Consider the following 27,941-nt stretch of genomic DNA (forward strand, 5'->3'; position numbering starts at 1 on the left):
TTGGTTGCCAACCGCTATATAAATCTCCCAGAAGAAGAAAGGACCTGGAACAATACCCCACTCCGGGAAGTATTTTGCTTGGCCAACAAAAAAAATCTGCTGGTAGGAGAAACGTGATATCTCAGCCCGCCTGCCTCGTTCTTCGTCAAGGTAGTTTACAATCTGGCTAGCTAGCTAACAATTTAGCTAGTCGGTTTATTTATTTTAACAACAGATTGCACAAATGTGAAGAGTTTAAATGCAAGGCAACCAGCCAGCTAAAAGTATTTGAATGAATGCTGCGGTGGATGTAGCTAGCTACAACAGCTAGCTAACGTTAGCTGCTAATGCGTATCCATTTGGTCCAGCTCGCTGTTTCTTGTCAAGTTTATACAATGTTACACTGACTGACACCCTCTCAGTTGTTACATTTTACATCACCCAGTCGTCGCGCACTAAATTGTGACATGCAGTGAGCAACGTTACAGAACATAGAAGTAACGTTGGAAACAAACGTATCCAGGACATAAATTATTCCCATGGCAGCCCCAGGTCTGCAACCCGGGTCCTACGTCTAGTTATTTTATTTATTTTTTATTTCAACTGTATTTAACCAGGTAGGCTAGTTGAGAAGAAGTTCCCATTTGCAACTGCGACCTGGCCAAGATAAAGCATAGCAGTGTGAACAGACAACACAGAGTTGAGCTAGCTCAGCCACACAGTCCAAATTGGCTATATCGTAATGGAAACAAATTTATTTTGGGCCTTTAATGGAAGTTTAGGTAGGGTTAGTCATAAAGTCAACGTTGTGGTTTGGTTTAACAGATTTTAAGATAAATTGTAGCAATAGGCAGGGTTTATTAATGGTTGTGCGCAGTGGCGTCAGTTCCGCTAAACCAAGCGAGCTAAGGCCCCGTTACATGTCACCTTGTCAAACCTGTTTTACGGGTAGTCAAATTCTCAAAGAAAAACCTCCATGCAGAGCATGTGTGTTAACTTATTTTTGCATTTGCTTGTCTGCATTATTCTCCAGGGAAGGAACAGTGGTTAAAAATAAGTGGCAAGAGTTGTGGAACAGGGAGAGTAAGGGAAGACATCTGTATAACATCCAGGAAAAGGTGGGGGCAGGAAGGTCCTCAGGCCAAGAGAGAAGGGAGGAAAGTGTAGTCACACAAGGCTAAATAGTACATTGAAAGTGGTGGGGAAACGTCCGATTGGGCTCCAGAGTTGCACAGCGGTCTAAGGCACTGCATCTCAGTGCAAGAGCATCACTAGTACCTGGTTCAAATCCTTGCTGTATCACATCTGGCTGTGATTGGGAGTTCCATAGGGCGGCGCACAATTGGCCCAGCGTCGTCAGGATTTAGCCGGAGTAGGCCGTCATTGTAAATTAGAATTTGTTCTTAACTGACTTGCCTTGTAAAATAAAGGTTAAATGTATAAAAAGAGAAACATGCAAATATTGAAGCATTAATCAACAAAGTGGCTCTGAGAATATTGAAACATTGTATCAAGGAAACAAACAACAATAGTATCAATCAACAATATCATCGATACTCTTTTATCCTTTGTATATACCATAAGGATCAGGCAACATGCACTAACCACTCCTGGGACATTAATAGAAAAAAAGGGACTCGTCATCTAGCTCTAACGACACTCCAGATATAACTCCTTTGGCAGGGTCCTGTTCCGAAGATGAATACAGGTTTCTTCCGACATGGGCAATTTTGCTAGACCCAGTGCATGCTTCTATTCTTCATCTCCGTAATTAACTAAAACAAGACCACTTCTAGTCACTTTGATTGAATCCACCTTTCCCACTGCTCTCTTCACGGTCCTCGATAGTACAAATGTACCTCCCAAATGAATCTTGTCCAGAAAACGCAGTCCATCTGAAAAGGCTTTATTGGAACCATCTTTGTCTTCCACTATAACTTTTGCTAATTTCGTCCCATTCTTCGATTTCTCCATTTTCCTTTAATTGTCACACACTTCACTTGCCGCACTTTCAGATTCAAGCAACATTTCCATGGATGCTGACATTTTTTTAACCTTCATCCATCCTCTCCTCAATCAGGCCACTGAAGTATATTAAGAGCAGCAGTTCAAATCTTCTTCTTTGGGATTGGGTCAGGGGATCGCATTCAACTTAAATGTGCATACACTGCCACCTATTGTACTAAAGTGAGGCCAGTCATGGCCTACCTATATTAAATTATCTTCATTATTCCTGTTCCTAAAAATGTACCAACACCTATATACCACTATTTCATAAACGTATAAATTACCACCCCATTAACTCTTCAACAGTAAAATCTCATGCACCCAGCTACTTCTCTGCAGTTTCCACCTAAACTCATTAACAACCCACTACTAACAGCCTGGGAGGTCAGCACACCACCCTTCAACACATCCTGTAATTAATTTGAAGTCAAATCTTGTGTACCCAAATACTTACCTGCAGCTGCCACCATAACATCTATTTCCTGTGATTTAGTTTCCACTTCTGCAGTACAGTTGATAACCATTGCAATGAACGCTAAGACGCCAACCTAACTGAAGCATAACTCACTCTGTACCCTATCCCTCAAAACTGGCACAAATCTACTACTCACTGGGATCCTCTCAGGATCCCTCACCCTTGACCCATCCTCCTGCACTTTCTTCACTGCCTCGGGATATGACACCCTCTGCGCTACTCTGACCTTTGCAATTTCAACCTGCTTCAATTGCACCGGACATTTCTGATCTCCAGCAACATGAGCACCCCTAAAATTGACAACTTTATCCACCGAAACTTCACAATCCTCTGTCCCATGCCCTCCTGCACACTTCCCACATCTTTGAATTTCCCTCTTCACACTGCTGCAGCATGACCATAAACATTGCATCTGAAACAGCGCGGTGGATTCTCCACAAAAGCTTTAACAGGAGAACGGATGTATCCTAACATTACATGATTTTGTCTGGTAGAGACTGACTCAACTCAAAAGAACTGACAATGACTCCTCTGGTTCAGCACGCTCCCCACTGGGTCTGTCGAACCAAACGGCGGGCATCGCAAACACCCAGATTTTTCAACTTCAATTGCTCCACCTCTGCACTTAACGCTACCCCAGAAATCACTCCTTTCAATGGTGCCCTATTCCTAAGAGCAAAGCAAGAAACAGATCTTGACCCAAGTTGCTTGACACAAAGTGTCTTCTCCCGCTGGTCAGAAGTAACACGAACAAATATCACAATTCCACTACAGGTTACCTTCACGGATTCAACTACACCCAACTCCTTTCTTACCCACCGTGAAACCACAAATGGATCCACATAAAGGCAAGGCTCCACTTTCTGCAAAAATGTACTACTACTGGTCCAGATTCCTCTTTATCATGTCTTATGCCATTTTTCCTCAACACACATCTTCCCACTTCACTTGGCTGTTCTTCCTCACTGTCCATAACGATGTCTATCCATTCACCACGCTCTTTCCGCGCCTTCATCCGCCGCATTGCTTGCAAAGCACTCAATGATACCATTTCTCCAAAACCCAACGTCTGTTCCTTAGCCTACTGGCTACCTCTCCATGCTTCCTCAGTCTCTTTCCGTATGCTATCTGGTTCAAATATTACAATCAGAAACAACATTTATAGGACACATGAGCAGAGGACAGGTGCTTCTAATCAGTGTAATTGGTCCTCTGCATATCAGGGATGGCCTCTAGTCTACCTGTATGTGTTAAAATCACAAGGAGAAGGAAATATAGATTTTTTAAATTTGTATTATTTCACCTTTATTTAACCAGGTAGGCTAGTTGAGAAAAAGTTCTCATTTGCAACTGTGACCTGGCCAAGATGAAGCATAGCAGTGTGAACAGACAACACAGTTACACATGGAGTAAACACTAAACAAGTCAACATGCAAAGAGCAGAAAAGTAAATAAATAAAAACAGTATGGGGATGAAGTAGGTCAATTGAGTGGGCTATTTACCGATGGACTATGTACAGCTGCAGCGATCGGTTAGTTGCTCAGATAGCAGATGTTTAAAGTTGGTGAGGGAGATAAGTCTCCAACTTCAGCAATTTTTGCAATTCGTTCCAGTCGCAGGCAGCAGAGAACTGGAAGGAAAGGCGGCCAAATGAGGTGTTGGCTTTAGGGATGATCAGTGAGCTACACCTGCTGGAGCGCGTGCTACGGGTGGGTGTTGCCATCATGACCAGTGAACTGAGATAAGGCGGAGCTTTACCTAGCATAGACTTGTAGATGACCTGGAGCCAGTGGGTCTGGCGACGAATATGTAGCGAGGGCCAGCCGACGAGAGCATACAGGTCGCAGTGGTGGGTGGTATAAGGTGCTTTAGTTACAAAAAGGATGGCACTGTGATAAACGGCATCCAGTTTGCTGAGTAGAGTATTGGAAGCTATTTTGTAGATGACATCGCCGAAGTCGATCGGTAGGATAGTCAGTTTTACTAGGGTAAGTTTTGCGGCGTGAGTGAGCTTTGTTGTTAAATAGAAAGCCGACTCTAGATTTGATTTTAGATTGGAGATGTTTGATATGAGTCTGGAAGGAGAGTTTACAGTCTAGCCAAGCACCTAGGTACTTATAGATGTCCACATACTCAAGGTCGGAACCATCCAGGGTGGTGATGCTAGTCGGGCGTGCGGGTTCAGGCTGCGAACAGTTGAAAAGCATGCATTTGGTTTTACTAGCATTTAAGAGCAGTTGGAGGCCACGGAAGGAGTGTTGTATGGAATTGAAGCTCGTTTGAAGGTTAGATAGCACAGTGTCCAAGGAAGGGCCAGAAGTATACAGAATGGTGTCGTCTGCATAGAGGTGGATCAGGGAATCGCCCGCAGCAAGAGCAACATCATTGATATATACAGAGAAAAGAGTCGGCCCGAGAATTTAAGGGGGGGCAAGCATGGCCAGCCGTTGAAATGCTTGTTGAAGTTTTCTATTATCATGGATTTATCGGTGGTGATCGTGTTACCTAGCCTCAGTGCAGTGGGCAGCTGGGAGGAGGTGCTCTTGTTCTCCATGGACTTTAGTGTCCCAGAACTTTTTGGAGTTAGTGCTACAGGATGCAAATTTCTGCTTGAAAGAGCTAGCCTTTGCTTTCCTGACTGAATGCGTGTATTGGTTCCTGACTTCCCTGAACAGTTGCATATCGCGGGGACTATTCGATGCTATTGCAGTCCGCCACAGGATGTTTTTTGGCTGGTCGAGGGCAGTCAGGTCTGGAGTGAACCAAGGGCTATATCTGTTCTTAGTTCTGCATTTTTTTGAACGGAGCATGCTTGTCTAAGATTGTGGGAAGTTACTTTTAAAGAATGACCAGGCATCCTCAACTTACGGGATGAGGTCAATATCCTTCCAGAATACCCGGGCCAGGACGATTAGAAAGGCCTGCGCGCAGAAGTGTTTTAGGGAGCGTTTGACAGTGATACAGTGATACCGTAGCAGATACAGGCAATGAGGCAGTGATCGCTGAGATCCTGACTGAAGACAGCAGAGGTGTATTTGGAGGGCAAATTGGTCAGGATAATGTCAATTAGGGTGCCCATGTTTACGGATTTAGGGTTGTACCTGGTGGGTTCCTTGATGATTTGTGTGAGATTGAGGGCATCTAGCTTAGATTGTAGGACTGCTGGGGTGTTAAGCATATCCCAGTTTAGGTCACCTAACAGAACAAACTATGAAGCTAGATGGGGGCGATCAATTCACAGATGGTGTCCAGGGCACAGCTGGGAGCTGAGGGGGGTCGGTAGCAGGCGGCAACAGTGAGAGTAATTTTTAAAATTGGAAGTTCGAACTGTTTGGGCATAGACCTGGAAAGTATAACAGAACTTTGCAGGCTATCTCTGCAGAAGATTGCAACTCCTCCCCCGTTGGCAGGTCTATCTTGACGGAAAGTGTTATAGTTGGGTATGGAAATCTCAGAATATTTGGTGGCCTTCCTAAACCAGGATTCAGACACGGCAAGGACATCATGGTTGGCAGAGTGTGCTAAAGCAGTGAGTAAAACATGTGCTCTGGTTAGTCACGTTGTTTGAACTGGCGAGAGCTATTCGAGCTGAAGGTTAGCTGATGACCGCTGGCAATGGTTTGCTGACTGATAGCTGGTAGTTAGCTGGCTAGCTTCAGTTGAGGGATTCCAGATCCGAAGTAAATATACATACTTTAGAAAAAGAAAAAAAAGCAGATCCACGCTACATTGGATGAGGTGGGTTGCAGGAGAGTATTTAGATGTTGAGTTTTAGCAAAATATTTTAAAAGATATGCGAAGAAAAATATGTTAAAAAAAACGATATATACAAGGGACAGGACAAAGACGTCTGACTGCTACGCCATCTTGGATCACATAGAGCATAGTATAAGGGCAATTGGGAGTAATATCAGGCGTGAACGTTCATGAGTCAATTGCCTTGTATCGACTCACTTGGGTACATAATATCAACAGGGCGGTTCAGGAATATTGATATTGGAACTAGTGATGCACCGATATGAAATTTTTGACCGATATCTGATATTTTAGGTACACAATTGTCCCAGCGTCGTCCGGGGTAGGCCGTTATTGTAAATAATTTGTTCTTAACTGACTTGCCAAGTTAAATGAAGGTTAAACACACACACCACACTGACCAAGAAGTTATTTTGTTGGCAAAACAACATCTGTTTCAGTAGCTATATAGTTAGCTAGCTAACTATAAAGCTAATTTATAAGAGTTCTTATTTGATTAATGGTGGTTGGACACATCTGTGAAGCTAGCCACAATAAGGACTAGCCACAATTGTGGACTTTGTGGTTAGCCTTCAAAATAAAAGTATGGCATAATTCTACTATTTGCATCACTGTCAATGACATACTTTTATTTTGAAGGAAAACTGCAAATTCCACTATTGTGCCTAATCCTTATTGTGGCAAGCTTCACAACACACAACCCAGTCCTGTCAGCGTCACTAGCCAGATGAAGCTAGCTGGTTAGTTATTTATTTTCATGAACTGAAGTTCAATTTCAATAGGTGAACAACAAGTGGCAACCAAGCTAATACTTACAAGTATTCCTTGTATTGGTGCTAGCTAGGTAGCTAGCTACCCCAGAACTTGCAGTCAAACAAATTATGCTTTATTACCAACACGGTATTGTAAACACATCGTTCGTGGCCAGTGTTTGCTTGTTTGCTGACTGTTTTGTACAGCTTCTACCCCCCCCAAGTCATAAGACTCTTGAACAGCTAATCAAATGGCTACTCAGACCCCTCTTTTATGCGGCTGCTACTCAGTGTATTATCTTTGCACAGTCATTTTAACTCTATCTACATGTACATATTACCTAAATTAATTAACCGTTGCCCCTGTACATTGACTCTGTACTGGTACCCCCTGTATATAGTCCCGCTATTGTTATTTTACTGTTCTGTATTATTTACTTTTATTTTCTATTTGGTTTCTATTTTTTACTTAACCAACAATGCAGTTTTAGAATAAAGAAGTGTTAAGGGCTTGTAAGTAAGCATTTCACTCTAAGGTTCTATACAACACCTGTTGTTTTCGGCGCATGTGGCAAATAACGTTTGATTTGATAAAAAAGGCACAGCATACCAACATCAACCTCATTCCAACTGTAAAGAATGGTGTAGCGAGCCTCATGGTTTGGGGCTGCTTTGCTGCTGGGACAGCTTTCTATCAGATGGAAAAATGAAATCCCAAGTTTAACAAAACAATTGCCGGAGAATGTAAGGCTATCTGTCTGCCAATTGAAGCGGAACAGAAGTTGGGTGATGCAACAGCACAATGACCCAGAACACAGTAAATCAACAACAGAATGACTTCGACAGAATAAAAAACAAGATCTGGAATGGTCCAGTCAGAGTCCTGACCTCAATCCGATTGAGATGCTGTGGCATGACCTCGAGCGATTCCCACCAGACATCCCAAGAATATTGCTGAACTGAAACTGTTTTGCGAAGAGGAATTCCTTCTGACAGTTGTGCAGGTCTGATCCGCAACCACAAACATTTGGTTGAGGTTATTGCTGCCAAAGGAGGGTCAGCCAGTTATTAAATACAAGGGTTCACATACTTTTCCCACCCTGCACTGTAAATGTTTACCTTGTGTGTTCAATAAAGACATGCATTGTTTTAGTTTAAGCAGACCTTTTGTCTATTGTTGTGACTTCTTTGCAGAAATCCAGGTAATTCCAAAGGGTTCACATACTTTTTCTTGCCACTAACTGTTCACCCAATTCTTAACCCTGTCCCTGCATCCAGCGACTTGAGGGAGATCTGTCAAATGCTCAGTCTGCTATGCTTGAATCTGTTCACCCAACGACCGTGGTAAAGATTCAGCATGTTCAACCAATAACTGCTGATGACACTATGCCGATTAGCTTGGATATTCTCTCTGACTTTAAATCTCATATGGGGCTTGGGCTGTTGCACTTAACTATGTGCAGTATTTAAACACCTTTATGATAGACATTTGGGTATGAGATACTAACCCTGAAATTGGTCTCTGAAACGTGGTTAAATTAATTTAGTTCATATTATGCCATTTAACTAAATGGTTAGAACATATTTAGGTGCGACAGGTAAAAAGGTGGTGGAGTGGCCATTCATGGTACATTTAAATGTTGTGGTGGCTCAATCTCTTAAAGCTGAAATATGTAACTTTTTGGTAGAATCAACCAAATTCACGTAGAAATGTTATAAATCTGTCACTCATTGAAAGCGAGTTAAAGAAGCGCTAGATCTGTTCTGTGTGCACCATTTCTATGCTTACCGTTCTTAAATTTTGTGTTTGCGTCTTTTACTTTCAGTTTTGTACGCCAGCTTCAACCAGCTGAAAATACAATATTTTGGTTATGGGAAAATATATTTCAGAGATTTAATGGTACAATGATTCTCTACACCTCTTAAACTCAACTCTGGACCTTTTTTAAGCCAGTTCCACTGCATTGTTCCCCTCTAATCAGGGACTGCTTTAAACCTGGGACACCAGGTGTGTGCAATTAATTATTAGGTAGAACAGAAAACCAGCAGGCCCAGGACCTGTAAGAGATGAGTACCGCTGCGCTACACTATAGTTGCTTGTTTTGTCACAAACTGAGATTAGGTAAACTTAGAACTCCTCATGGTGGATGAAGTTTAGAACTTTAACTGATTTACTAGCCCCTTCAATGGTTCTTTAACTGGTCATTATGTGTGATTTTAAAATATTGATTAGTTATCCTCAGCCTCAGATCATTTTAAAGAGTATCTTTATCGATTTCAACTTAAAAGGATACTTCAGGATTTTGGCAATTAAGCACTTTGTCTACTACCCTAGAGTCAGGTGAACTTCTGGATACTATTTGCAAATCAAAGTTCATTTGTCACGTGCGCTGAATACAACAGTGAAATGCTTACTTACAGGCTCTAACCAGTGGTGCGAGGGGGGGGGGTGTGTATATGTAAGTAAAGAAATAAAACAGTAAAAAGACATTGAAAAAAGAGTATCAAGGCTATATACAGACATCTTTTAGTCAGGCTTATTGAGGTAGTATGTACATGTACAGTGGGGAGAACAAGTATTTAATACACTGCCGATTTTGCAGGTTTTTCTACTTACAAAGCATGTAGAGGTCTGTAATTGTTATCATAGGTACACTTCAACTGTGAGAGATGGAATCTAAAACAGAAATCCAGAAAACATTAATATTTGGTACAGAAACCGTTGTTTGCAATTACAGAGATCATATGTTTCCTGTAGTTCTGGACCAGGTTTGCACACACTGCAGCAGGGATTTTGGCCCACTCCTCCATACAGACCTTCTCCAGATCCTTCAGGTTTCGGGGCTGTCGCTGGGCAATACGGACTTTCAGCTCCTTCCAAAGATGTTCTATTGGGTTCAGGTCTGGAGACTGGCTAGGCCACATTCTTACGGGGCCACTGCTTAGTTGTGTGTTTCGGGTCGTGTGTTTCGGGTTGTTGTCATGCTGGAAGACCCAGCCACGACGCATCTTCTTTGCTCTTACTGAGGGAAGGAGGTTGTTGGCCAAGATCTCGCGAAACATGGCCCCATCCATCCTCCCCTCAATACGGTGCAGTCGTCCTGTCCCCTTTGCAGAAAAGCATCCCCAAAGAATGATGTTTCCACCTCCATGCTTCACGGTTGGGATGGTGTTCTTGGGGTTGTACTCATCCTTCTTCCTCCAAACACGGCGAGTGGAATTTAGACAAAAGCTCTATTTTTGTCTCATTAGACCACATGACCTTCTCCCATTCCTCCTCTGGATCATCCAGATTGTCACTGGCAAACTTCAGACAGGCCTGGACATTCACTGGCTTGAGCAGGGGGACCTTGCGTGCGCTGCAGGATTTTAATCCATGACGGCGTAGTGTGTTACTAATGGTTTTCATTGAGACTGTGGTCCCAGCTCTCTTCAGGTCATTGACCAGGTCCTGCCATGTAGTTCTGGGCTGATCACTCGCCTTCCTCATGATCATTGATGCCCCACGAGGTGAGATCTTGCATGGAGCCCCAGGCCGAGGGTGATTGACCGTCATCTTGAACTTCTTCCATCTTTTAATAATTGCGCCAACAGTTGTTGCCTTCTCACCAAGCTGCTTGCCTATTGTCCTGTAGCTCATTCCAGCCTTGTGCAGGTCTACAATTGTATCCCTGCTGTCCTTACACAGCTCTCTGGTCTTGGCCATTGTGGAGAGGTTGGAGTTAGTTTCTGTGTGTGGATAGGTGTATTTTATACAGGTAACGAGTTCAAACAAGTGCAGTTAATACAGGTAATGAGTGGAGAACAGGAGGGCTTCTTAAAGAAAAACTAACAGGTCTGTGAGAGCTGGAATTCTTACTGGTTGGTAGGTGATCAAATACTTATGTCATGCAATAAAATGCAAATTAATTACTAAAAATCATACAATGTGATTTTCTGGATTTTTGTTTTAGATTCCGTCTCACAGTTGAAGTGTACCTATGATAAAAATGACAGACCTCTACATGCTTTGTAAGTAGGAAAACCTGCAAAATCGTCAGTGTATCAAATACTTGTTCTCCCCACTGTAGGTATCGTTAAAGTGACTTTGCATATATGATGACAAGAGAGTAGCAGAAGTGCGTGGTCCTTCTGTAGCTCAGTTGGTAGAGCATGGCGCTTGTAACGCCAGGGTAGTGGGTTCGATTCCCGGGACCACCCATACGTAGAATGTATGCACACATGACTGTAAGTCGCTTTGGATAAAAGCGTCTGCTAAATGGCATATATATATATATATAAAAAGAGGGGTTGGTGATTTTCCTAAAATGGCCATACATATGGTCTCATTTCTGCATAATCAAATGTTGCACTGGCAAAAGAGTAGGCTCGGTGCGCATGAATTGCTCGTTTGGTGCAGCAGACTGCAGGGGTGTAGTGTTGCCAGGGCATCCTATCAGCCACGGTGTGTTTCATTGACCTCTTTACTGCATCTATCCTTCTAAGGTTCCAAATGTTGCACCCCCACTGACCTCATATAGCATTGACTTCCACAGAGAGCTTGTATTAGATGTGCAAATAGCTTGTGATGGGAAGAGGTACATGACACATGCCAAATTGCCTGGGGTGGTGACACTATATGCACTATAGCAAATTAGCTAACGATTTTGGCATATTTGATCATTCAACTTGCATTAACATCCTGTTTGAGTTGTGTAGCTCTGTCAGCTCCATATTGTGCTCTAGTAGAAGTGGCTCCTTGATATATCAAGGGTCAGCTGAGCTCACCATACACCTCCTAACTCATGCCTTTGTGTGTATTTCCAGGCTCACCATCACCATGGATGACCTAACCCAAGCTCTCTCGGCCAGCTTCGCCGTCTCGAAGGAGGCCAACAGCACAGCGGCCCCCCACCCACGGATGGCCCAGTACAAGACCAAGTTCAGCGTTTTGGAGCAAAGCGAACGACGACGGCGCTTTCTAGATCTGCAGAAAACGTTAGTTCCCTAACCAATTACAGGCCAAGTCCATACACAACTTGGCCTATTAGCCCCTAGGAACTTCATATGGATGTGGGCAGCTTCATCCTGCCCTCTAATAGGCTATGTGGTTTTGACTGAAGCGCTGTAGCTGTTAACAACTTCGTGACAGGGGGCAGTATTGTCACGTCCGGATGAAATGCATGCCCAAATTCAACTGCCTGCTACTCATCCCCAGAAGATAAGATGCATATTATTAGTATTTGGATAGAAAACACTCGAACGTTTTAAAACTGTTGGAATCATGTCTGAGTATACCAGAACTTATTTAGCAGGCGAAATCCAGAGGCCAAACCATTCAGATTTTTTTTTTTTTGAGGTCACTCTCTTTTCAATGGGTTTTCATTTGGAATCCAGATTTCTAAGGGACCTCCTCGCTTCCACTGGATGTCAACAGTCTTTAGAAGTTGGTTGAGATTATTCCTTTGTGTAATGAAGAAGTACGGCCATCTTGAACGAGGGTCACTTGAAGTGTATTGTTGACCAGAAAGCATGTTTCAGTTTGTTTTCTTCCTGTATTGAACATGACTTAAATTTTATCAGAAAAAATACCTAAAGTTGTATTACATGTTTCAGTTTGTTTTTGTAGTCTTTTCTGGGACCAGTGTTTATCTGGCTGGATTCATGGAATTAATTGAGCAACAGTGTAGCTTTAAAAAAAGAAGCTTTGCTATCTTGCATGTGATTTAATTTGAACTTGTTGATTTATTTTTTTATAGTAATTTATTTGAATTTGGCGCTCTGCATTTTCCCTGGCTTTTGGCCCGGTGGGACGCGTCCCACATCCCAGAGAGGTTAAGCCTGTAGCCATATCAGACTCATTACAAAAGGTCAGACAGTTTAACGGTAATTTATATCTGGATGAGTCGGAAAAGGTAGCCCTTACCTGGAAACTGATAAGCTTCTAATTTGGAATGCAGTGGCTGTACAGTAACATGCTATACATGACATCAGAGCTCAGAGTCTCCACTTCACAAATCTGTATATGTTTTGACTGACAGCCGTTCTGAATTTGAGCACCACACAACAAGAAGTTGCCCCCATCCCTCCAGCTAATTGGGCTTTTGCAAATGTTTTGTTTAGGGATGCACCAATATGATATTTTTGGTTGATACTGATATCTGATATTTTCTTTGCCAAATAAAACGATACCGATAACCGATTCTTTTTAAAAAATGTTTTTTTTAAGCATTCTAGTACAGTTAAATAGTTGAAAAACACACATTGACCAAAAAAGTTGTTTTGTTGGCATTTACTTATGTCCCCATTAGCAGTAAAACATAATCAAAACCTATTTCGTTCACTTACTTGCTGTGCTGTTTCGTTTGATCAGTCTCAACCAGGATTTCATCATACATATCAAGAGGTGAAGTTTCAGCTCTGTCCGTGGCCTCTTCCTCGGTGCACACTGTCACTGTGTCCATTTCCATCTTGTCCAGCTGTGTGTAACATTCAACGTAAACCCTGTTTCTTGTCTGCATCGAAGTAGCAGTCTTTGTACCTAGCATCGAGCATGATGGTGAGGCTCAGAGAATACCGCAAATCGCTTGTTCACAGCCTCTAGTAGAGTACTTTACCAAGTTAACCCCACGGTCTGTCGGCGGTTTTGTTGAGCAGGCATTTCAATGCCATGACAGAGGGTATCACGTCTGCTGCAGACACAGTTGAGCTTATTTCTCGAGTCCGTTGTTTGAATGGAGCGTTCATGTTTTCAAGTTTCAAGCATGTTCTCAAATGCCATTGAAATGGCAGCAGTGGTATGAGAACCAGCACATTCTTGAGCATGCAATCTGGCTTCCCTCAGTACGAAATCCTCGTCGACTCACTGTGCTGTCAGACTCCTCATGCTCATGGGGCGGACATCGCAGGTCCAAATGTCAGCCGTGAAGCTAATAGCAGTGACACTCATAGCAAGAAGTACATGGATGTGAGTGTCAACAATTCTGTGTAACTCCGGTATGGCAACATCTGAAAAATAGTGCCTACTTGGTAGTGTGTACCGGTGCTCGACCAGTCGGCGAAAGCCAACATCATCCACAACAGAGAACGGTTGATTGTCAATGGTAATAAATTCCATGATCTTGGCATTAATGGATTTCGCCTTTGAGTTGTCTTGCTGAAATGTCCTTACTCTTTAAAATGACTGCTCGATCCACACAGCAGACATTGTGGGCTAGGTTAGGAATGCTGTGTTGCACATGTAGCGCTATGTTTTTCTTGGCATCATTACTTCATCTACCTACGTTTATATAGGTATGCACGTCAGCTTTGACATCAGTTTTACACATCGCCGTTAAACTAGACATCGGGCCAATGTTAAAATTTTTAGCTTATATAGGCCGATTCCGATAGGCTCACCGATTTTTATATCGTGCATCCCTAATTTTGTTGTCTGGGTGAGGGAAATGTTGTAAATTGTTTGATGTACAGTTACAAGACGAGGTACAGTTACAAGATGACATGGTGTTATACCCTGGGTTGTCCTGAACAGAATGGTTGTATGTTGAAGAAAATTTGTTATGGACCAAGGATCTAAATGCACTCATGACTCCATTCTATGCATACCAAAATTACGATTTATTTCTCTGAATTGCTTAGTGGAAGCCTAACACTGTAAGATCGTATTTAATAATTTAGCTAGTAATGTTGGCAATAGAACAAGCGTTCAAATGATGCACACCTGACCCAAATTGACATATGCAGAACCAGTAAAAAGTGTGGACACATCTACTCATTCCAGGGTTTTTCTATTTTTGACTATTTTCTACATTGTAGAATAATCGTGAAGACACACACTATGAAATGACACATGGAATCATGTAGTATCCCAAAAAGTTTTTAAAAATCTAAATACATTTTATTTTTGACTAGCCACCCTTTCCCTTGACAGCTTTTGCGCATTCTCTCAACCAGCTTCATGAGGTAGTCACCTGGAATGGATTTCAATTAACAGGTGTGCCTTAAAATGTAATTTCTTTCCTTAATGCGTTTGAGCAAATCAGTTGTGTTATGACAAGGTAGGGGTGGTATACAGAAGATAAAAATAAAATATTATTTCATCTTTTATTTGATCAGGTAAGCCAGTTGAGAGAGAGAATACTGGAGTGCAAAAGAGCAGAAAGACAAACAAATATGGGGATGAGATAGGTAGTTGGATGGGCTATTTACAGATGTGCTGTGTACAGCTGCAGCGATCCGATCCATAAGCTGCTCTGACAGCTGACGTTTAAAGTTAGTGCGGGAGTCTCCTAACTTGAGTTTTTTTTTTTTTTTTCCTTTTTCTTAATTCGTCCCAGTCATTGGCAGCAGAGAACTGGAAGGAAAGGCGGCCAAAGTAGGTGTTGCCTCTGGGGATAACCAGTGAAATATACCTGCTGGAGCTACGGGTGGGTGTTGCTATGGTGACCAGTGAGCTGAGATAAGGCGGAGCTTTACCTAGCAAAGACTTATAGATGACCTGGAGCCAGTGGGTTTGGTGACTAATATCTATCGAGGACCAGCCAACGAGAGCTTACAGGGCGCAGTGGTGGGTAGTATATGGGGCTTTGGTGACAACTGATGGCACTGTGATAGACTGCATCCAATTTGCTGAGTAGTGTTAGAGGCTATTTTGTAAATTACATCTCCGATGTCAAGGATCGGTAGGATAGTCAGTTTGACAAGGGTATGTTTGGCAGCTTGAGTGCCATATTATGGCAAGAACAGCTCAAATAAGCAAAGAAAAATGACAGTCCATTACTTTAAGACATGAAGGTCAGTCAATCCGGTAAAGTTCAGTCGCAAAAACCATCAAGCGCTACTATTAAACTGGACCGCCACAGGAAAGGAAGACCCAGAGTTACCTCTGCTGCAGAGGATAAATTTATTGGCGTTACCAGCATCTCAAATTACAGCCCAAATAAACGCTTCAGAGTTCAAGTAACGGACACATCTCAACATCAACTGTTCAGAGGAGACTGTGTGAATCAGGCTTTCGTGGTTGAATTGCTGCTAAGAAACCACTACTAAAGGACACCAATAAGAAGAGACTTGCTTGGGCCAAGAAACACGTGCAATGGGCATTAGACTGGTGGAAATATGTCCTTTGGTCTGAGTTCAAATGTAACATTTTTGGTTCCAACCACCGTGTCTTTGTGTGGCTGCTCCAGGCTGTGTAAGGGCTATTTTACCAAGAAAGAGTGTGATGAAGTCCTGCATCAGATGACCTGTCCTCCACATTCCCCTGACCTCAACCCAATTGAGATGATTTGTATTAGCATCTGAGGTTATTCATCAATAACACAGACCCCAAAGCAAATCAGGGGGAGAAATGTATTTGAGCAGGACAAATCATAGGTGCTATGCTGAAAAGTAGACGTTCAGTCTTCCCTGTCCTTCAGTATTTCTCCACAGGAGAAGGTCAGGATGCCACTTTAACCCCCCCCCCCTAGCATGCTGTTGGTCAATCAGCAGTCGTTGCAGGACAACTTGGCCAATGGCCAAATAACAATCCCACTCCAGACTCAATGTACAGACCAATGAAAACGTGGCCCACGTAACTCTGTCATGACTGACATCTCACAGATGTTGAACTGAAAACCAACTCCTATTGATTGTTAATCCTTGTCCTCTCATCCCCTGCGTTGTGTATTTATCTTAAAAATATTCTTATTTGGGGTGAGTTGGACTGCAGTGAAGGAAAAGCAGGTAACAAGTGCTCAGCATTTGTGGGAACTCCTTCAATACTTTTGGAAAAGCATTCCAACCCTATCATATCACAACTTGATTGGCTCAAACGCATTAAGAAGGAAAGAAATCCCACAAATTAACTTTTAACAAGGTACACCTGTTAATTGAAATGCATTCCAGGTGACTACCTCATGAAGCTGGTTGAGAGAATGCCAAGACTGTGCAAAGCTGTCGTCAAGGCAAAGGATTGCTACTTTGAAGACTTTCACACTTTTTTTGCTTACCACATGATTCAATGTGTTATTTCATAGTTTTGATGTCTTCACTATTTTACAATGTAGAAAATAGTTTAAAAAAATAAAAATCCTTGAATGAGTAATTTTGTCAACTTTGGACTCTTACTGTATGTAACACTTCAGTTTTTGTTATTTAAACTTTTCTAAAAACCTGTTTTTGCTATGTCATTATGGGTGTGTTGTGTGTAGATTTGAGGGGGTAACAATTTTAATAGATGTTTGAATAAGGCTGTAATGTAACAATGTTTAAAAAGTCAAGGGGTCTGAATATTTTCAGAATAAACTATCTGATTGACATTGCAGTGGCATAAGTGCCTGAAATTAATGGTGTCCCGCATACAAATTCTGTGACGTTCAAAACAACTCTGGGACCTTTCTGGGACGATGGTTACAAAGTTCAACAACCACTGTCAATCCCAAAATGTTAAATCGTATGGGACTGATGGAAGAGATCCGAACACTTAGCTTAAAATGTTGATAAACTATTATTTCTAAGCGCAAATGTACCAAAATGCAAGTAGCAGGAAAACATTGTTCCGATGCGCACTGCACATGCCAGTGGTTGCAAATGACAGAGAATAATTTGGAGGGTAGCTCTAAAGATGCATCAACTAGCATGGGTTGCTAATATGGCTATTATTGTGACGTTGGCTATTGAAAACGTTGACATCCTACATTATATTTGTGAAATCTGACTGGTGTTTAGCCCATCTCTTATGTAATTAAAAGGAAAGTTTGGATTCATTTTCTGCTGCCTCCCTCATGTCAGCATCGGTGTGCACATGAGGCTATAGCCAATGCACATCACCTTTATCATGTGGGACAATTATTTAAGCACATTTAAAGCAACTATTTTCAAATATTATTCCAATGTTGGCCTTTTTAGAGGTACATTTTTTTTTGTTGTGTATTTCTGGCTCAGTTGACAGACCCATTCATCTATTTCAGTAGGCCCTGTACTCTTATTTGCCTATTAAATCACTGTTATGCACAAAACAATGAACCATTACCATTGTGTGTTCTCTCCCAGCTTCATGGTTTGAAAGAGGTGCGTAATTCCAGTCCATATAATAGGCCTACAGTATGCTTAGCCGAATCACTGATACAATTCCTGCCTCAAGGCTCTGCCCCTTTCTTTGTGTGCTGTCGGGAGCACCATTCGGACTGATATAAATTGCTAGTTGGACCATAGGGTGGGGGCATTACAATGAGTTTGGTCTGGGGCTGTTGGAACCGAATCTATTTTATATTTATAGCTAGCTTAACAAGTCACCTAATTAATACAGTGCCTTGCAAAAATATTCACACACCATGGATTTGTTCAAATTTTGTTACGTGGGATAAAAATGGATTTGTCATTTTTTTTTTGTTAACAATATACACAAAATACTCTTAACATTGAAGTGGAAGAAATATTCTGTCCCGATACATACAGCATCTGTAACATCCCTTAGTCAAGTCAACTACAAAGACCAGGAAGCTTCTCAAAGCCTTTTTTTTTTTTAAAGGGGCCGTGATTGGCAACAATAACAAATCAGACATTGACTATCCCTCTATGCATGGTCTAGTTAAAAAATTGTGCTGTGCATTGTATTATATCACCCAGATACCTCAAAGATAGTCGTTCTTCTGAACTGAGCTGCAGGACAGGAATGAAACTGCTCAGGGATATTACCATGAAGCCATTGGTGAACTCCATGGTTGTGATGGGACAGAACTGAAGATGGATCAACAACATTGTAGTGACTCCATAATAATGACCTGAATGACAGAGTGAAAAGAAGACCAATCTAAAAAATTATTCCAATACATGCATCTTGTATGCAACGGCACTAAAGTAATACTGGGGGGAAAAAACATGGCAAAGGGATACAAGTTTTGGCCTAAATACAAAGTCCTATGTTTGGAGCAAATCCAACACAACACATCGCTTAGTAACTGCCACCTTATTTTCAAGCTTGGTGGTGCCTGCACTAAGCTAAGGACCCTGGGACTCTGCTACTGGAGCCTGGACTTTCTAACGGGCAGCTCCGAGGTGGTAAGGGTTAGCAACACATCCGCCACGCTGATCCTCAACACGGAGGCCCCTCCCATGACTGCGTGGTTAACCAGGGCTCCAACATAAAGTTTGCTGACGACACAACAGTGGTAGGCCTGATCACCGACAACGATAACACAGCCTATAGGGAGGAGGCGAGAGAACTGGCAGTATGGTGGCATGACAACAACCTCTCCCTCAACATGATCAAGACAAAGGACCTGATCGTGTACTACAGGAAAAGGAGCACCGAACACACCCCCATTCACATTGATGGGGCTGTAGAGCGAGTAGGTTGAGATCTTCATGTTCCTTGGGGTCCACATCACCAACAAACTGTCATGGTCCAAACACACCAAGATAGTCACGAAGAGGAAACGACAATGCCTATTCCCCCTCAGGAGACTGGAAAGCTTTTGCTTGGGTCCTTAGATCCTCAAAGTTCTATAGCTGCAACATTAGAGATTGAGGGAGGCAGCAGATTTATGAATCTTTATTTTTGAAATAGATTTTATTACCACTTTGACATTAGATATTTTACAAAAAAATGACAATTCAGTCCATTTTAATCCCATTTTGTAACGCCATTCAATTGAAGAAATCCAAGGGGTCTGAATACCTTCGAATGACACTATGCAATTTGCCAACACCACCGGAGAGAAACTGACATCATTACTAATTACGTTTCCATTTCCCCTTGACTTCATGTGTGCTTTCTTTGTCTTTAGGAAAAGGCTGAATTATGTCAACCATGCACGCCGTCTGGCTGATGGGGACTGGACAGGGACAGATAGTGATGAGGAAGCAGTGGTGGTGGACAGAAAGGAGGAGGAACAGCAGAAGGAGAAGGATGCAGAGGATGATGGGATGGAGATTGAGAGGAAGAAGTTGCCAAAGTACTATGCCAACCAGGTCAGCAATATTTCTGACAATGCATTATTTTACCAGAAGCACATGACTTGCCAAAGTAGCATTTTCCTTCTGCCAGTATTTATACATCTCATTTGTTTCTGAAATATACACATCCCTTTAAATGAACTGGTTAAAGCAGTTAGGCAGGACAGAAACAGTTTTATGACAGTACTGATTTTATGATTTGAAAAGGTATTTTACAGAAAATGTATTTGTGTACTAAACTCTGTAATTCAGTCTAAATAAATCACAGGAATCCTAGTAATGTAACTGAACTGAGGTTTCCCTTCCTGTCCAGCTCATGCTGTCAGAGTGGCTAGTGGACGTCCCTCAGGAACTGGATACTGATTGGCTCATGGTGGTCTGTCCCGTGGGGAAGCGCTCTCTCATCGTCGCCTCCAAGGTAAGGACCAATCAGTGGTTCCCTTACATGTCACATTTGTATTTATTATGGATCTCCATTAGCTGCTTGCAAAAGCTCCTCTTCATGGGGTCCAGCAAAATGAAGGCAGTTATACATTTATTTATTTTCTCCCCAATTTCGATCTCGTCTCATCACTGCAACTCTCCAACCGGCTGTGGAGGTCGAAGGTCGAGTTATGTGTCCTCCAAAAACATGACCTGCCAACCCGCTCTTCATTAACGCCTGTCCCCTTAACCCGGAATCCAGCTGCACCAATGTGTCAGAGGAAACGCCTGTTAACTGAAGAGGTCAGCTTGCAGGACCCCGGCCCGCCACAAGGATTCGCTAGAGCGCGATTAGCCAAGTAAAGCCTGCCCCTAACCCGGACTCTGCTGGGACAATTGTGTGCCGCCCTATGGGTCAGCCGATCACGGCCGGTTGTGATACAGCCCGGGATCAAACCCGGGTCTGTAGTGAAGCCTCTAGCACTGCCAAGCAGTGACTTAGGCTGCTGCGTCACTCGTTAAAAATACATTACAGTACATTCACAACAGATTTCACAACATATTAAGTGTGTTCCGTAAGGTCCGTATTCTACTACCACATATCTACAACACAAAATGAATGTGTATAGTGCGTATGTTATTGTGTGTTTGTATGCATGTGTCTGTGCCTATGTTTGTGTTGCTTCACAGTCCCCGCTGTTCCATGTTTTTTAAAATCTAATTTGACTGTTTGCGTGAGTTACTTGCTGTTGAATAGAGTTCAATGTAGTCATGGCTCTATGTAGTACTGAGCGCCTCCATAGTCTGTTCTGGACTTGGACTGTGAAGAGACCTCTGGTTGCATGTCTTGTGGAGTATGGATGGGTGTCCGAGCTGTGCTCCAGTAGTTCAAACAGACAGCTCGGTGCATTCAACATGTACGTACCTCTCACAAAGTAGTCATGAAGTCAGTCTCTCCTCCACTTTGAGCCAGGAGAAATTGACATGCATATTATTGTTAGCTCTCTGTGTACATGCAAGGGCCAGCCGTGCTGCCCTGTTCTGAGCCAATTGTAATTTTAAAAGTCCCTCTTTGTGGCACCTGACCACACAGCTAAACATTAGTCCAGGGGCCACAAAACTGTAGGACTTGCCTTGACAGTGCAGCGCTTAATTATGGACAGACTTCTCCCCATCCTAGCTACTGTTCTATCAATATGTTTTGACCATGACAGTTGTGCTGAGATTCATCCAATGGCATTGAGGAGTGTACCACCTCAGTCACCGGCTTTATCAATAAGTGCATCGACGACGTTGTCCCTACAGTGACTGTACATACATATCCCAACCTGAAGCCATGGATTACAGGCAACATCCGCACCGAGCTAAAGGCTAGAGCTGCCGCTTTAACAGGAGCGGGACACTAATCCGGGCACTACAAAACCTCTTGTATGACCTCTTATAGACTATATTAGGCACAGCCTTTGGAACTTTTGTTTTCCTAGATATGGCTACTATATTGTGATCACTACATTTCGATGGATTTGGATACTGCTTTCAAATACATTTCTGTAAAGATGTGATCAATATATGTTGATGATTTTATTCCTGTGCTATTTTTAACTACCCTGATTTGATAACCTGAACCCGGTTGCACACACTAGTTACAGTTTGAAGCTTTCTCTTGAGTGGGCAGCCTGATGCAAGCCAGTCAATATTTAAATCACCCAAAAAAAATATACCTATGTTGATATCACATGCATTATCAAGCATTTCACATATGTTATCCAGGTACTGACTGTTAACACATAGTGGTCTATAGCAGCTTTGTTTCACTTTAAAAAGTCAAAGAAAAGCATGTGTCAATGAGCATGTGTAAAGGTAAGTCGAGACTGCCTGATTTACAAATCACCTTGCATCGGAAATAAATCAAATCAGTTGGTTGGTCACAAACACAGATTTGCACGTTATTGCAGATGCATTGAAATGCTTGTGTTTCTAGTTCCCAAAAGTACAGTAGAACCTAGCAAGAAAATAAAATAAACAATACACATATTATCCTGATGTATATATTTTTTTATAGTTGTACGAGCAATGTCAGACCGGAATATATAGTGTGTGTACTAGAGGTCGACCGTTTATGATTTTTTTTTTCAACGCCGATACCGATTATCGGAGGGCCAGAAAAGTCGGCATCGGCCGATTTAAAAAAAAAAAAAAAAAAAAAAAAAAAAAAAAAAAAAAAATAAAAAAAAATAAAAAAAAAAATATATATATATATATATATATATATATATATATATATAATAATTAAATAATAATTTGTAATGACAATTACAACAATACTGAATTAACACTTATTTTAACTTAATATAAAACATAAATAAAATAAATTTAGCCTCAAATAAATAATGAAACATGTTCAATTTGGTTTAAATAATGCAAAAACAAAGTGTTGGAGAAGAAAGTAATATGTAAAAAAGCTTACCATTTATGTTCCTTGCTCAGAACATATGAAAGTTGGTGGTTCCTTTTAACATGAGACTTCAATATTCCAAGGTAAGAGATTTTAGGTTGTGGTTAATATAGTATTTATAGGACCATTTCTCTCTATACCATTTGTATTTCATATACCTTTGACTATTGGATGTTCTTATAGGCACTATAGTATTGCCAGTGTAACAGTATAGCTTCCGTCCCTCTCCTCGCCCCTACCTGGGCTCGAACCAGGAACACATCAACAGCCACACTTGGTGCACACCCAGCTAACTAGCTAGCCATTTCATATTGGTTACACCAGCCATTAGGCTGATAGGCTTGAAGTCATAAACAGCGCTGTGCTTGCGAAGAGCTGCTGGCAAAACGCAAGAAAGTGCAGTTTGAATGAATGATTACGGGCCTGCTGCTGCTCAGTCAGACTGACGAGTTTCAGAAGAAAGTTATTTGTTTCTGGCCATTTTGAGCCTGTAGTCAAACCCACAAATGCTGATGCTCCAGATACTCAACTTTTTTAATCAGGACAACAGTTTTCAGCTGTGCTAATATACTTGCAAAAGTGTTTTCTAATGATCAATTAGCATTTTTTTAAATGATAAACTTGGATTAGCTAAAAAAAAAGTGCCATTGGAACACAGCAGTAATGGTTGCTGATAATGGGCCTCTGTACGCCTATGTAGATATTCCGTAAAAATCTGCCGTTTCCAACTACAATAGTAATTTACAAAATTTAACAGTGTAGCGTCTACACTGTATTTCTGATCAATCTGATGTTATTTTAATGGACAAAAAAATGTGCGCTTCTCAAAAACAAGGAAATTTCTAAGTGAACCCACACTTTTGAACGGTAGTGTATGTAAGAATGCTGTTCATTGACTAGCTCAGCATTCAACACCATAGTACCCTCCAAGCTCATCATTAAGCTTGAGGACAAAGGTCTGAAACCCGCCATGTGCGACTGGGTCCTGGACTTCCTGACGGGCCGCCCCCAGGTGGTGATGGTAGGAAACACCTTCACTTCGCTGATCCTCAATGCTGGGGCCCCACAAGGATGCGTGCTCAGCCCCCTCCTTTACACCCTTCTCACTCATGACTGCGTGGTCACGCACGCCTCCAACACAACAGTAGTAGGCCTGATCACCAACAATTAAGAGACAGCCTACAGGAAGTAGGTGAGGGCCCCCTGGGGGAGTGGTGCCAGAAAAATAACCTCACCCAACGTCAACAAAACAAAGGAGCTGATCATTGACTTCAGGAAACAGCAGAGGGAGCATCCCCCCCATCCACATATAGATGGGACTGCAGTGAATGTGGAAAGCTTCAAGTTCCTCGGCATACACATCACTGACAAACTGAAATGGTTCACACACAAAGTTTGGTGAAGAATGTGCAGCAGTGCCTCTTCAAACTCAGCAGGCTGAAGAAATTTGGCTTGGTACCTAAAACCCTCACAAATGTTTACAGATGCACAATTGAGAGCATCCTGTTGGGCTGTATCACTGTCTAGTACGGCAATTGCACCACCCGCAACCGCAGGGCTCTCCAGAGGGTAGTTCAGTCTGCACAACGCATTACCGGGGGCGAACTACCTGCCCTCCAGGACACCTAGAGCACCCAATGCCACAGGAAGGCCAAAAAGATAATCAATGACAACCACCACCTGAGCCACTGCCTTTTCACCCCGCTGTCATCCAGAAGGCGAGGTCAGTACTGTGAATCAAAGCTGGGACAGAGTGCCTGAAAAACAGCCATCTCAAGGCCATCAGACTATTAAATAGCCATCACTAGTACATTAGAGGATGCTGCTGTATATACATAGACTTAAAATCACTTGCCACTTAGTGTGTATTGTTGTGAAATTGTTAGATATTACTTGTTAGATATTACTGCACTGTTGAACCTAAAAACACAAGCATTTCGCTACACCCTCAATAACATCTGCTAAACACGTGTATGCGACAAAGAAAATTTGATTTGACTGAAATAACAATGAAAAAGTTCTCACGTCTCTGTTTCCCACCATTTGAAGGGGTCCACTGCAGCATATACCAAAAGTGGCTACTGTGTGAACCGCTTCCCTTCTCTGTTGCCTGGAGGGAACAGACACAACTCAGCAATGGGAAAAGGTACGTGGGCCTGATGCCATTTCAATCTGTAGCTTCCAATTCCTCCACCCCATCAGGGTTCACAGATTTAACTGGACTGGGTGGGGGTTTGGTTTTGTACGTATTGGCTGGTGCAATCAAATTTTCCCTTTTGAAGATTATTAAAGTACTATCTTATCAATATAGTGATGGCTCCAATTAGACCAATGGGCAAAGCAGAGCATCCACCATTATTACTTAACCAACCAATACTTTCAGATCTGTGAACACCCTGAGGTTTTGGAGCTAGGAGGGGCTAGGAATCAAAATGGAACCCAAAAAAGACCCATCCCATCTATTCTACCACTGTCCTTGCAAACTGCATCCATGCAAAAAATATATGACCACACATGGTAGTGCTAATGTTTGGTCTGTGTGCAGATTACACCATCCTGGACTGTATCTACAGTGAGGTGGAGCGGACCTACTTCATCCTGGATGTCATGTGTTGGAGGGGCCATCCTGTGTACGACTGTCCAGTAAGCACACACAGATTGATTAGCGGAGTATTGAAGTTCCAGTGGAATTACAGTGCTGTAGTACTAGTGTCTGGGATACAGATGTGCTCTTTTTGCCATGTTGACCAATTCATCAGTCATTTGGGGATTTTAGTGACAGCTTTGTTGATGATGGTGTTTGTTTTCCATCAACAGACAGAGTTCCGGTTCTACTGGCTCCAGTCGAAAGTCCAGGAGACGGATGGCATGGCTGACATTGCCAAGAGGAACCCTGTAAGAGCAATACACAATAATAAATATATTGTGTATATAGACCTTTTCAATTTAGTCCAAATGAGGATGATTAGAGGCACACAAAAAAAGTATAAATAAAAAAAGGACCAAAGATGTCACCTCCTTTTCCATGTTTATTTTGATTTGACCATGACCGCCAACACATGCAGTTTCTTTTGGTGTATTAAACTGAAGAAAAGTGTACTCGTGAGATTGTGGAAAGATAGTCATATTGTCATTAGATGATCAATTAACTGTGGCCTGTGTGCTGTCTGACAATATGGTTGTTGCTGTTTTTCTTTTTTCTCCATAGTTCAAGTTTGTGAGTCTTCAAAGCACTGCCTGCTCAACGGAAGCCATTCAGCAAGCACTTGCAACAGAGTACAACTTCAATGTAAGAACAACTCCAACTGCATACTACTTCAAATGCAGCTATTTAGTCCTATAGTACATCTGTGATTCTACTTGTAGTCTGTAAAAGGGGCAGAACAGTCTGTGATTCTCCTCATTTTGCTTCTCGACACTCTTGGGAAAGAATGAAGTGTACTTCATAGAATGAACACACATTGCTAGTCTGGGTTTCCCGGTTCAATGCGCCATCTCTCAACTTATAGCTCCCAATAGAACCTCTCTCAACCTCATTGACTTGTCTAGAGTCTGTTTTGGTGCTCAGCCCACCACCATTGAGGTTAAAGGTGAGACTGCTCTCCGGGGGCATGATGAGGCAGTTGTAACAAGCCCAAACTGAGTGGATTCTGTGTGTCCTCAGGTGGACGGACTTCTGTTTTACCACCGGCAGACCCACTACACCCCCGGCAGCACCCCTCTGGTGGGCTGGCTGCGGCCCTACATGGTCGTCGATATCCTGGGCATGGAGGTCCCGTTGGGGCCCCTCACCGCCAAGCCCGAGTATGCCAGCCACCAGCTGGCCCAGATCCGGGAGCACAAGAAGACCTCCGACCATGTCCGGCCAGGGGACCTGAACGGCCGCTACGAGCTGGAGCACCTATCCACCCCCGACCAGGAAAAGGGAGATGGCGACACCGCCACCTCGCCCCGCAGCAGACCGCTTAAGGAATCTCGCATGGAGACCTCAGAGAAGAGCACGAGTTGAAGGCCAACTCAGTTAGCTAGCTACTAAAGGCTAACTCAGTTGGCTAGCTGCTAAAGGCTAACTCTGTTCTGCTAACCAATAATATTGTAATGCTTTGCTGCTCGCCATGCCAGAAAGACAACTTACAAAAAACTTCAGACTACGTTGTGGGGAGTTTCTTTTGGACAGTTACATTGCGAGGCATTTAATGAGCGGGAGTTCAATGAAATAGCAAGTTAGTCACTGTGCTTCATTTGGAGCGCCCTGAGTTCAGGCATCGCTTGGTTCACCAGAGCTGTACACACATTTTCATTACACTGTGCTAGTTAGTGTAATGCAGTGGATTAGACTATGTAAAATGCAAGGGCCCTGTTAACGAAGCCAGTTTCCCAGACCTAGATTAAACGCATTCCTAGATTAAAAACTACTTTCAATTATATTTTTCCATTGAGACCACTGGGGCTGGGCAACTTACTTTAGTGTTGCCGAAATGAACACTGTTCTTCTGCTCATTTTGCCAGGCCTTGTGAATGGACAACTATACGTCATTGCACTTTCAGAGGTTCAATAAATAACACAGTTGGTTACACAGGCCCTTTAGACCTAAATTTACAGCGTCTGTCATGGCCAGATGTGTAACAAATGCAAAAGTTGATTAATCTGATTCTTTTAATCTGATTCTTTTAAGTGTATGTTTATTAAATTGTTTTCATTGACTTTTCAATTTTTGTTCTCAGACTTTTATTCAAGAGTTAATAATGATTAGGCATTGACCATGGATAGATGAGATGGGAATCATTAAGCTAAATCAAGATGAATTCAGTTATTTTGATTGAAATCTAACATCAACTGCTTAAAAAGCTATAGAGCAGGGGTGTCAAACATATAGCCTGTGAATTTTTAGGGAGGGACAAACTCAATATACTTTAAAATTACTAAAACCAAATCGAAACTGTGTAGAAATTATAATGGACCGACAGTTCCTTCAGAAAGTATTCACACCCCTTGACTTTTTTCCAAATGTTGTACGCCTGAATTAAAAATGAATTAAATTGAGATGTATTTTGTCATTGGCCTACACACAATACTCCATATTGTGTGTAGGCCAGCATAATTATGTTTTTTGAATTTTTTTACAAATTAATTACAAATGAAAAGCTGACTTCTTGAGCCAATAAGTTTTCATC

The 27,941-nt window shown here is 42.2% G+C and overlaps 1 protein-coding gene across 1 annotated transcript; it reads left to right on the forward strand.

Moving 5' to 3' along the window:
* On the forward strand, nt 1-27,478 carry snupn (snurportin 1). The gene is made up of 9 exons (XM_035790471.1): nt 1-150; nt 11,777-11,947; nt 19,720-19,903; nt 20,202-20,306; nt 24,816-24,912; nt 25,312-25,409; nt 25,584-25,661; nt 25,975-26,055; nt 26,431-27,478. The coding sequence occupies exons 2-9, from the start codon at nt 11,790-11,792 to the stop codon at nt 26,773-26,775; spliced, it is 1,146 nt and encodes a 381-aa protein (XP_035646364.1). The 5' UTR covers nt 1-150; nt 11,777-11,789; the 3' UTR covers nt 26,776-27,478.
* Nucleotides 27,479-27,941: the final 463 nt, after the last annotated feature.

This window comes from Oncorhynchus keta, chromosome 17 (genome assembly GCF_023373465.1).
Source record: "Oncorhynchus keta strain PuntledgeMale-10-30-2019 chromosome 17, Oket_V2, whole genome shotgun sequence".
Classification (NCBI taxonomy): domain Eukaryota; kingdom Metazoa; phylum Chordata; class Actinopteri; order Salmoniformes; family Salmonidae; genus Oncorhynchus; species Oncorhynchus keta.